Here is an 11003-nt window from a genome sequence, read left to right on the forward strand (position 1 = left end):
AATTTACTCATTCAAGAGTCTACTTTTAGGATTAAAAAATATAAATGGTTTGTTAAGTTTAAGCCAAACTCAACTACCGCGTGCCTTCTTGGTTTTGAGAGACGAGAGGATTAGGCCATTCGACAAAATTTGGGGAAATTAAAATTTTTTTGGTCGAACTTATAGAAATGTCAGTTTATTATCTATTAATTTAGATGATAAAACCTTAGGGTTTTTTTTTTTTTTTTTTTTTTTATACTTCATCGGTTAATTACATATCAAATTTTGATTTTTAATAAAAGAAAATCCCATTTAAAAAATTCAACATTGTACACTTCTTATAAAGAACAATATCTAACAAAAAAAAGTCAAAGTTTAATAAGTATTATAAGATTATTGTAAAAAAAAAAGTAATGTAAAAGCATAAGTGTGACAAATGATATAGAATAGTCTATCTCCATGGTGTGATGAAAATTTCCTTTTGCATTCTACACATTAGCCAATAGTAATAATAATTTAAGATAGCTTCAAATTTGCTTTCTCCATCAAATTTAATTCACCAAATAATTTAAAAGAGTTTAAGTATCATCAACTCGTATTTATTAGTGACTTATTTATTACTATCTTTTTCTATAATATACTAAAAAATTTATCTAATACATCATTTAAAAATTTTAAACTTCATTACCAACTTAAAGGATTGCCATATGTACTTTATTAAAAAATATATAGATTAAAATACTAATTAAAGAATACGCATTAATATTTTAATTATTTTTGTAAAATTTAAAAATTCAGGTTTACTAATAAAAGTAAAATGGAAGGAATCAAATTACGTAAAAAAAATCATTAATTTTAATAAATTGAAAGAATGATATTAATTTATTTTTTTTCATATGATTATCTTATTTATTGAATTTATTAAAATTAATGATTAAAAAAATTGATCATTTTTTGAAATAAAATATTTATAATTTCTCTCTTTATAAAAGTGCTTATTTTATCTCATCCTTTTTTCAAAATATAAGTTTTTTTTAATTATTAAAATTTTAATCCCCTAACAAATATATATATATTTTTTGCAAAATACAAAATTGAAGCTTATGACACGAGTCACGACAACGGACAAAGTGAATTTGGCCCCTTAATCATATACTTTGGTGATGGATTTAAATTTAATGGGCCACTTAGGAATATTTTTGAAAAAAAGAAAAATATATACAATTTTAATTCCGTAGACTAGATTCCCCCAACCCGTTCCTCGAACCTTGACAAGCAGCTGATGAAGGAAAGCGATGAAGGAAAGCGCAGCAATGATCCAATTACTACAAAAAAAACATATTCTCTCATTTACACCGTTCGATCTCCTTCCACGTCAGCAATCCGCGTGAAGCCTCGTTTCAACGGCAGAGATCGCAGTTGCAGAAGTTACTGGTAGAGAGAGCAAACAAGCTTCCTCTCTCTCTCTCTCTCTTCCAAATTTCTGATTTTAATTCTGATTTTTTTTTTCCTGAGAAAAAGGAAAAAGAGAGAAATTTCGTTCGATTATTTGTTCTAAAGATGAAGTTGACGGAAGAAGAGAGCGAATTTGAAGAGGAAAAGGAAATCAGGGTTATGAAAGTGGAAGAAGTGGACGGTGAAGATGAAAGTGCAGCAGAAGGCGGCGAAGAGGAAGAAGACGACGACGACGATGACGAAGATGATGATGATGATGATGGGGAAGATGAGGACGACGACGACGAAGACGGAGAAGAGGAGGATGATGATGAAGTTCAGGTTATTCACTCTTCCGGTGGTCCTCCGGTGCAGCCAGTGGATGACGATGAGGATGAAGACGAAGATGGGGATGATGAAGGCGACGATGGCGACAGTGAAGGCGACGGCGATGACGACAACGACGACGACGACGACAGCGATGACGATGAGGAAGGTGAAGAGGAGGTAAATTCTTTCAATCTACTTTAATTCTAGTTACTTATTGTGCTTATTTCAAAATTTTCTTTTGTCAAGCCCTTTTCAGCTAACACTGTTCAGATCCGGTGTTTTTCTTACTTATTTGTTTGTCAACCCTTTGATTCTTTCACCAATCTGAGATTAAGCCTCAAAATTTGGGTCCTTGTTGTGATTATAAAAAAATCAAGCTTAATTTTTCCTTGGTGTTTCTTAAGTTTTCCTCTCAGATCTATTTCTCCTTTCCTATGAATAAAGAAAGAAAAATACAACTGGCGACATTCGCTCTGTTTCTTTAATAATTACAATTATTTAATCACCATAACTTCACAGATTCAGCTTAGTTACTGTAGTTGATGGCTGATTTCACAATCCCAAATCGCTCCGTCCTACTTTGGATAGTTTAGAGTTTTTAAATTCTAAGTTGGAAGCTTTAGATCTAGGCTTAGTTTCAATAATATTTTGTGAATTAATCTGGGTTTTGTTCTTTTAATCTAGGGGTTTTTTTTAAAATTTTTTTTTTGGTTGGCTGTAGGAAATCTTATATAGGTTCCTTGATAGAAATATAGGTCCAAGCTTCTGGCAATCAATTGTCGTAGTCATTTGACCTTCGTCTTCCTTTGGGATAAGTCGCTGTAGTAATTTGTGACACCTGTCTTACTGTACTTGTTCCATGTTTGTCAAGTAGGAAAATTGGTTTGTTAAATTTCTTTGGTCAATTGTTTTTACCTGTTTTGTAGGAGGGTGTAGGAACAGAGTTCCTTGTTCGGCCTATAGGTCCTGCTGAAGATGAGGAAGATGCTAGTGATTTTGAACCAGAAGAAAATGGTGAGGAGGACGGTGAGGAAGAGGAGGAAGATGAAGATGATGATGAGGCTGGTGGAAAGATTGAAGCTCCACCTAAGAGGAAAAGGCCGGATAGAGATGATTCTGATGACGATGATGATGGTGGAGAGGATGATGAGAGACCCTCCAAGCGATAGGGCTGCCTCCTGGCCCCTTCTTTGTTCGAGGACTGACCCATTGCCACACAGGTCAATCTCTCTCTTTCTAATTAGAAACAATATAGTAGGATGGGTTATGCATTCTAGTTTTAGTTGTATCATCATGGTTCAGTACTAGTAGGGATTACATGTTCATTCTGGTAATGCATGGTTATTATGTTCTCTGAAAAAAGAAAACTATTGGGAACATCTGGTTTAGAATTTGTGTACCTTTATGATGTTAGATTACAATGTAGAACTTTGAGAATCCCCATCTTTTAGGATTGATAGCATGTTTTTTCTAGTCAGGTTTCCTTTTTAAATTTTCTTATGATGTGTTGAATGGTTGTTGGATGGCAAACTATTTTTGCATGATTAGTTGATGATGATGATCATAATGGGTCTTGCTGCAATTCTCAAATGATTGATGACCTTACTAGCAAATTGGCATTGGTTGAGGAAGGACGAAAGGGACATGTGTTTTTGTGAAAATGGGCTAGACACCTGAGAGTAACCTTTAAGATCGTACCAGTGATCTGATTCTGGTTCAACTGGGCTCTGGGGCCTAAATATTACTGCCAATTGCGAACCCTATCTCCAATCCATTTGTTCGGACCAGACTGGATGATATGGTAAACCTGGAATTATATATATTTGTAGGTGAAGCATGTGAACGAGTAAAAATTAAAATAAAGACTAACTGGCTCATTTGGCACGGATAGTCTTCTTTGACGTAAAAATTTTGGGTTTTTAAGTTTGAGTTTAGCCGATGCTGGCTTATTAAAATTATTTCAAATATACGGCTTCTATTTATTTGTTTTAACTTAATAGATATGAAATATTTTGTCTTGATTTGAAAACTGAACAAATGGTTTACTCTCGAAATTTTTTCTGACAAAAAAAAATTAAAATAAAGAATGCATAAAAAGAAATGGAAGAGGGAGGGTAATTGTTTTATTTGGAGAAATGTGAAGAAGTTGATTAAAAACTATGAAGCCCAATCTCAGTCAATAAAAAATTTTGAAGCCCTAGGGACAAGGAAAAGGCCCACAGTTAAATTAGCATGGTCTGGGCAATTGGGTTATGAACAGTAGAATCGAAGGGGAGAGACAACGCCGGCCATAGATAAAGGTGGTGAATTCCACGTCGGTGCCTTCAAAATTTTGCAGACAGCTGGTTAGAATTAATGACACGTGTATATAATTTCTTTTGTGTCAAAGCATATCCAATTATAAAGTCTTAAATTTAACAAAAAAAATCATGTGTCTGATTAGTAGTAACAAATAAATAAATAAAAAATAAAGTTGACACGTCACTATCCTCCCCATGCTTTCAACATCTAACGGCTAAGAAAACAAATCGTTTTTTAATTTAAAATTTAAGCATAAATAATCTAACACTTTTTATTTATTATTTATAATTTATAAAAACAAAGAAAAACACAGATCTAAACTAACCCGGCTAAATTTGTACTCTTTGTTTCTTCCCATAATCTTTTGTTTCGTACACTCCTTTTATATAAATAAAAAAAACTATTGACACGTATCGCTAGATTCGAATCAAATCCATCTCTCCGTGTTCTACGGCTTCTTATCATTTTTTTTTCTTTTCCTTTCACTCACTGAAAAACCAGATTTCTATCAGATCTGGTTTTTCTTTTCAAACTAAATGCGCATCGTTTTGGCGGCTTAAACTTCACTTTAAAGTTTCCGGAAGATGAAGATCGTCGGTCCTGTCACTCCCGGTCAGGTACGTACTACTCGTTTCAGCATTCTCTGTTGCTATAGGATCTTGCATTTTAAGCTTTTTTTTTTTTAAATTTTTTTGATTTTTTTTTCAGGTGTCGTTTTTTCTCGGTATATTTCCAGTGATTTCAGCTTGGATCTATGGAGAATATTTGGAGTACAAGAAAAATTCAATCGCATCCAAAGCGTAACCTCTAAATTACAGTTTTTTTTTTTTGTAATGCGATATAATTAACGTAATTTATTGGTGAAAAATTAGAATTAATCTTTCTTTTTTTGCATTTCTGTTAGTAGGCACTCTGATGTGAGTTTAGTTGAAACCGGAAACGATGTCGTTAAAGAAGATGATAGAGCGGTTTTATTAGAAGGCGGAGGTCTTCAATCAGCTTCTCCTAAAGCTCGGACTTCATCATCTTCTCCCATTCTCAAGTTTGTCGTCTTAGCCGTTGATTATTTTTTTTTCTCGTTTCTTTTGATTTTCATTGATCAGTTACTTCATTTCTATGCTTTGTTCGAATTTCTTCTGTTAAGGTTTCTTATGATGGATGAGAGTTTCTTGGTTGAGAATCGGTTGACACTTCGAGCTATGTATGTGAAATTTATTGTTTTGATTGATATATGATGAATTTCTTGCCGATAATTAATAAGTATTATGTAGCTTGCTCTCCTTTTTGGCAATTTTTTTTTTATTTTTTTATTTTGTGTTTATAGATCCGAATTCGGTGTTCTTTTGGCGTATTATTATATATGTGACCGCACTGATGTGTTTGCCTCCTCCATAAAGGTGAAGATTACTTTATTATGATAATTCATAGTAAATTGTAGGAGGAAATGCTGAACTTGTGAAAAGTTTAAAATGTATTTTAATTGAAGTATCAACTATTGAACACTCTATTCCTCTCATAAAATGTTGAAGCGAGTGTGCATTTCAAAAGTTATTGTAACAAATAATAAAAAATGTTGTTATTGCTTGCTAATTGAGTTATCTCATTCATCATCTGTCTATGCAGAGTTACCATCGAGATCTTTTCTTGTTCCTCTACTTCCTTCTCATCATAGTGTCGGCAATAACTTCTTTCAAGATACACCATGATAAGTCACCGTTTTCAGGGAAATATATACTTTATTTGAACAGACATCAAACTGAGGAGTGGAAAGGTTGGATGCAGGTTTGTGATTCCTTTGCATGGCTGTAGTAAATTTTTAAAATCTTCTTCTTAAAAGATTTTTGTCTAATTTCTATGATAGAATATGTGTATTTCGGCCAATGATAGAGTATTTGTTGGATTGCATAAAAAGTAAAAATAAAAAACCTCTTTTGGCTGATGCTGGTTGTGCTTCAAGTGTTCAATCATCGTTACACCAGGATTGGTAGTCTTACTCATGTTTTTTTCGCCCTTTTATTTTACAGGTTTTATTTTTGATGTACCATTACTTTGCAGCAACAGAGATTTATAATGCTATCCGAATTTTCATTGCTGCTTATGTGTGGATGACTGGATTTGGGAACTTCTCATATTATTATGTGCGCAAAGATTTCAGTCGTGCAAGGTTCGCACAGGTATGAATTCCCTTAACACGAAGGTTATAATCTTATGATAGTTTCTTCCAAGTTCCAACCTTGAGCATTTTTGGCTGAACAGATGATGTGGCGGCTCAATTTCCTGGTATTTTTTTGCTGTGTCGTCCTCAATAATAGTTATATGCTATACTATATATGCCCCATGCATACTCTGTTCACTCTAATGGTTTATGGGGCACTCGGTATTCTCAACAAGTACAATGAGAATGGGTTAGTCATTGCTGTAAAAATCATTGCCTGTTTCTTGGTGGTTATCCTAGTCTGGGAAGTGCCTGGAGTGTTTGAACTTCTCTGGAGCCCATTTACCTTTTTTCTTGGTGAGTAACTTTCAAAAGGCAGTTTCTATTTAAAATATTTTGGTTCATATTGATGAGGGGGAAAAAACATTGCAGGTTATACCGATCCTGCAAAACCAAACTTTCCCCGCTTGCATGAGTGGCATTTCCGATCAGGCCTTGATCGGTACATATGGATTATTGGAATGATATATGCATACTATTATCCAACTGTAAGTTCTGATGCAATTATTGACAACCTTTTCGTTGAATCTTCTTGATATGAATTAATGCAATATATTTTGGTATACTGAGGCTTATAAGCTGGCTTGCTTCTGCTGTACATTTTTCCTTTTGGAGTTGATGACTTGATACTGGGGATTCACTGTTGCAGGTGGAAAGGTGGATGGAAAAACTAGAGGAGACTGAGGTGAAGCGGCGGGTATCAATAAAATTGGCTGTGGCCACAATTGCCCTGATGGTATCATATGTATAACTTTGGACTTATATTCTGTTTCTTTGAATTTCCATCTCTTATTCATGTAGTTTCAATAAAACTTGTAGATGGGATATTTCTGGTTTGAGTACATATACAAGCTTGACAAGATCACTTACAATAAGTACCATCCTTATACCTCATGGATCCCTATCACGTAGGTGTCACTTTGCTTGTGCTGATATTGATATATCTGAAAGTTTTTTGCTTTTACTTAAGTCCTATTCCTTGTTTTTATCAGTGTCTATATATGTTTACGAAATGTCACCCAGTCCTTCCGAAGCTACAGTTTGACCCTTTTTGCGTAAGTAGCCTAGTTTTTATACTTCATTTTATACTTCATGGAGAGCTAGTTTTGTCTGATATTTATCTTTTGTTTACTAGATGGCTTGGAAAGATAACATTGGAGACCTACATCTCCCAGATCCACATCTGGCTCAGGTAAGTTGAAGTTGACAACATTGGAATACTTGGTGCTTCAGCTGTTTGCAAAGAGAAGATGTGGAACTTTTAAATGAGAGCTTAGGATAGCACACACCTGCATTTGTTTATTTTTCTTAACACAATACCCAATCGATGTGCAGATCGGGAGTTCCAGACGGTCAGCCTAAACTGCTGCTTTCTCTGATCCCAGATTACCCAATGTTGAATTTCATGCTCACCACTTCCATTTATGTTGCAGTAAGTAAATGGTATTATCTTGAAACCTCAAATATCACTCGTTACCATATAATAACTTTTTCTTGTTTACAGATATCTTACAGGCTCTTTGACTTAACAAATATACTGAAATCAGCATTTATGCCTACAAAAGATGACAAGCGACTTATCAACAACTTGATTACTGGTGTTGTAATCTCAAGCATTTTATACTCGTTATCTTTGGTGTTCCTCAGAATCCCACAGATGTTGGTAAGAGTTTTTTCTTTAGATCCATCATCATCATCTTTGTCATCATCTAATAGTAGTATATAGCAAGAATAATCTCTTAACTTTGAATATCTGATCCTACGATGCTTCATTATATTGAAATTTGCAGGTGTGAGAATTATAAATGTAGAAATACTCAAAGACGGCCACCACAACCTTGTGCACTGCAGACTTTTACCTTGGCAATTGAAACGTAAGATTGCAGAATTCGTCACATGAGATATATTCAGAACATGGAACATCGGTTGTATAGGGAAAGGATCAAAAGACGAAATAAAACCTCCAATTGAGGTGTTATTTTTGTTGTCTATTATTTTCCTCGAGTAGAATATAGTGACTACATGATTCAATACCATGTCCAAAGCAGCCCTCATTTGCTGCCATTGCAGTCATTGATCTTATTATATTTTAATATACAAGGCTGACAAGAATATGTCATGATCAAAAGCAACATCTGAAGATGAAAAACTTACTCTTATTATTATCTTAAAAAACTCATTTGGTAGTTTTGAGCCTGAAATATTCGTCCACCCAGTTCTCCATTATCCTGTCATGTCGTAATTTTTCACCAATAAGAAGTCCACTGGCCTAAAACTGGCTCTGATTCATGGAAACCTTGTGAGAACTTGATTTATGTTTTTCTTAGCAGACGATGGCATTGACTATGTCCCTTGTAAAGATATTTACAACGCTGCAGCAGCGGCAATCCCTTGGATGAAACTGATTAGTGCAGAACCAAAATGTCTATTTCAGAATAAAAATGCACCTGCTGAATTGTGATTTTTATATTGCATTGCCTTGTTATCCTCTATACAGTAACTGAGATTTGGCCTTCGAATTTTGATAGATAACGAGGAGAAAACTAAATCTCTAATTCAAATCATTTATGATTAAAAGTAGATGGTACAAATTATTTGCACTAGTTCTCTAGTTCTTAAGCAAAGGGAAACGTGGTGGACTAAAACAACCAGACGCTACTACTCAAGTAAAGCTAGTGATGCAAATGAGACCTGGCAATATGGCCATTAGCTCCCTTGGGGTAGAACCCTCCTGGGATGCTTTCATTGCCACTTCCATATACAATCCTTAAAATCTCTTCTGGGCTCCTGTCAAATGCAACAGAAAATTGATCTCCAGCAAGCACATTGCCTATGACTTTTCCTTCAGCACCCCAAGTTCTAGGAACAATAAGGCCTTCATCTTTCCTCCCAGCATGTCCCAGCCTGTTCCTTAGTTCCGAAATGCGACCTGTGAATTCAGCAACACTTGTCTGATATGGACTAACCTTCACTAGTGCCTTCTCATATAGCAATCCTCTGATAACAGCATCTTGGCCAGATTCCACCCCCAGGAGGCCAGCAACCAGCTGAAAAAACCAGGGACATGCAATGGCGAGCACATATAAGAATCAAACTAAAATATTCAATTGTTTTCTTGGGGATTAAATGGGCCTCACCCTCTTTGAAACAGCTCCCTGGAGTTTTGGGTTTGCACCAACATATCCGGTAAGTCCGACATAAGGAATTAAGTAAGAAGCAATCAGGTAATTGATGCTATTGGCATAAGGGTCAAAAGGGGGAACCAATGGCTTCCCAAATGCATGATCGATTACTTTTGCGAATGATGATGCACTCAAATCAAGTTGTGGCCTTGGAAATCCTTTCACAGTCTTCTTAATTGCCCTGCATCAAGGATGTAGTTCCATCAGAAACTGTCAGGCAAGGAAAGAACTATATATACAAAATTTTGAAAGAGAGTATTCAGAGAAGATACAAACTTCAAGTGTCCAACTTCTTGGTAAGCAAATTGTAGGACTACATCTTTGGTCAAAGCATCAAGATTGGCCTTTTTGGCACCAATGGGAGATGGACCTCCTTGGGCTAAATATGGAGCAACTTTATCCAAGCCATGACCCAAAGCACCATACAAGAAAAACTCAGCCTCTAAATACTCTAGATTTAGAGGAAACTCCAACAAATTCACATCAAATTTCGGGACTGAGGACCTTTTATAATCTGACAAAAAGTCTGAAGAATATGCAGAAGGGAGGAGGAAGAAGACTAGGAAAGAAATGACAACAATGGCAGGAGAGGAAAGGGTAGGTGACATGGTGTTGATTGTATGAGTACTTTTTCTGTTGAAACTGATGCATGTCTACTTGAAGATATAGCTCTTATATATATACAAGTGTGTGAAGGTTGAAGGGGTTAAGGTCTAACGTGGCAAATGGGGTTGCCTGGTCAATTGATATTTTATTAGTTACTGATCCAGGAGGAGGATTAGGAGGAGTTTGGTTTAATGGCGTTACTAAATGGCCATTGTCTCTGTTCTAAGGGTTTTGATTAAAAAAAGACTAAAATTCAGTCTTTTTTTTCTTTCTCTAGATATAACAAAAAATTAGGCCAGATTGGATTTTGTTCTTAGAGTAGCATTTATGATCCATCTGTATTAACAAAGATGAACTGGAAAAATGGTGCTCTAAGAATGTACTAGGACATATAATTTATGTATAATATACATTATCCTCTCATTTTGGCAATTAAATTCTCATGGATAAGAACTAAACTTTGATTGAAAAGATGTTGAAATCAAGATTAGAATTTCAGGAAGGATTAATCATCACGATTTTTGTAGTTTGGATTTTGGACCATCATATTACTGTAAATTTTCTTAATTTGGGATTTTAGGTACTCCAAATTACTTTGGTTCATTCTTTAGTTAAAAAATATTTTAATATTTTGATTTTCCTTTGTAACAAAAAAAAAAAAAAAACACATCTTCAAGGTTTTAATTCCCTCTTATTAAGTTCACATTACTGCTTGTTCAAATTGTTAAAATTCTTTAAATATCATCTTGTAACAGATAATGCCACATATTTAAGTTCACATTAAGCTCAAATGTTCTATTAATGGTTGTGCAAGGATATGACATTGAATGCTATTGACTTGGGGGTTTCAGGTGTTATTGCTGGAGCACCATTAATGCTGCAGCATCCTATCATAAAATATACATGTCCCATAAAATATGTAGCATCCACCAACACTAGTGGTTTTCATGTGTAAA

The 11003-nt window shown here is 34.8% G+C and overlaps 3 protein-coding genes across 6 annotated transcripts; 2 read left to right on the top strand and 1 right to left on the bottom strand.

Moving 5' to 3' along the window:
* Positions 1–1082: 1082 nt before the first annotated feature.
* On the top strand, positions 1083–3216 carry LOC111306948 (uncharacterized). Its single transcript, XM_089752064.1, has 2 exons — positions 1083–1920; positions 2670–3216. Exons 1-2 carry the CDS (start codon positions 1540–1542, stop codon positions 2910–2912), a joined length of 624 nt encoding a protein of 207 aa, XP_089608190.1. The 5' UTR covers positions 1083–1539; the 3' UTR covers positions 2913–3216.
* On the top strand, positions 2871–8387 carry LOC111306947 (protein REDUCED WALL ACETYLATION 2-like). Of its 4 annotated transcripts, none has more exons than XM_022904984.2 (17): positions 2871–2963; positions 4615–4661; positions 4753–4844; positions 4949–5086; positions 5189–5245; positions 5369–5441; positions 5668–5826; positions 6069–6218; positions 6301–6556; positions 6632–6747; positions 6909–6995; positions 7079–7167; positions 7252–7314; positions 7395–7451; positions 7595–7691; positions 7764–7922; positions 8050–8387. In XM_022904984.2, the coding sequence occupies exons 2-17, from the start codon at positions 4629–4631 to the stop codon at positions 8053–8055; spliced, it is 1632 nt and encodes a 543-aa protein (XP_022760719.1). In that variant the 5' UTR covers positions 2871–2963; positions 4615–4628; the 3' UTR covers positions 8056–8387. The 4 variants fall into 4 exon arrangements, with proteins under 4 accessions (XP_022760719.1, XP_022760720.1, XP_089608182.1 ...); XM_022904985.2 differs by having other exon boundaries at positions 4952–5086; XM_089752056.1 differs by having other exon boundaries at positions 4949–5245.
* A 408-nt stretch (positions 8388–8795) lies between these two features.
* Positions 8796–10176, bottom strand: LOC111307180 (ferritin-like catalase Nec2). Its single transcript, XM_089752061.1, has 3 exons — positions 9718–10176; positions 9397–9622; positions 8796–9306 (listed from the first exon to the last, which is right to left on the bottom strand). Exons 1-3 carry the CDS (start codon positions 10047–10049, stop codon positions 8932–8934), a joined length of 933 nt encoding a protein of 310 aa, XP_089608187.1. The 5' UTR covers positions 10050–10176; the 3' UTR covers positions 8796–8931.
* Between the last annotated feature and the right edge of the window lie 827 nt (positions 10177–11003).

Source organism: Durio zibethinus, chromosome 22 (assembly GCF_047325235.1).
Source record: "Durio zibethinus cultivar Kanyao isolate XHJ-2024 chromosome 22, ASM4732523v1, whole genome shotgun sequence".
Lineage (NCBI taxonomy): Eukaryota > Viridiplantae > Streptophyta > Magnoliopsida > Malvales > Malvaceae > Durio > Durio zibethinus.

What these genes read in the sequence shown, in the direction of transcription:
- LOC111306948 (XM_089752064.1), top strand. Translation starts at nt 1,540, where the DNA reads ATGAAGTTGACGGAAGAAGAGAGCGAATTTGAAGAGGAAAAGGAAATC. An exon ending in ATGAGGAAGGTGAAGAGGAG is followed by an intron (nt 1,921 to 2,669) that starts GTAAATTCTTTC and finishes CCTGTTTTGTAG; the next exon opens with GAGGGTGTAGGAACAGAGTT.
- LOC111306947 (XM_089752056.1), top strand. Translation starts at nt 4,629, where the DNA reads ATGAAGATCGTCGGTCCTGTCACTCCCGGTCAG. An exon ending in TGTTTGCCTCCTCCATAAAG is followed by an intron (nt 5,442 to 5,667) that starts GTGAAGATTACT and finishes CTGTCTATGCAG; the next exon opens with AGTTACCATCGAGATCTTTT. An exon ending in GTCGTGCAAGGTTCGCACAG is followed by an intron (nt 6,219 to 6,300) that starts GTATGAATTCCC and finishes TTGGCTGAACAG; the next exon opens with ATGATGTGGCGGCTCAATTT.
- LOC111307180 (XM_089752061.1), bottom strand. Translation starts at nt 10,049, where the DNA reads ATGTCACCTACCCTTTCCTCTCCTGCCATTGTTGTCATTTCTTTCCTA. An exon ending in CAAGAAGTTGGACACTTGAA is followed by an intron (nt 9,623 to 9,717) that starts GTTTGTATCTTC and finishes TCCTTGATGCAG; the next exon opens with GGCAATTAAGAAGACTGTGA. An exon ending in AGGGAGCTGTTTCAAAGAGG is followed by an intron (nt 9,307 to 9,396) that starts GTGAGGCCCATT and finishes TGGTTTTTTCAG; the next exon opens with CTGGTTGCTGGCCTCCTGGG.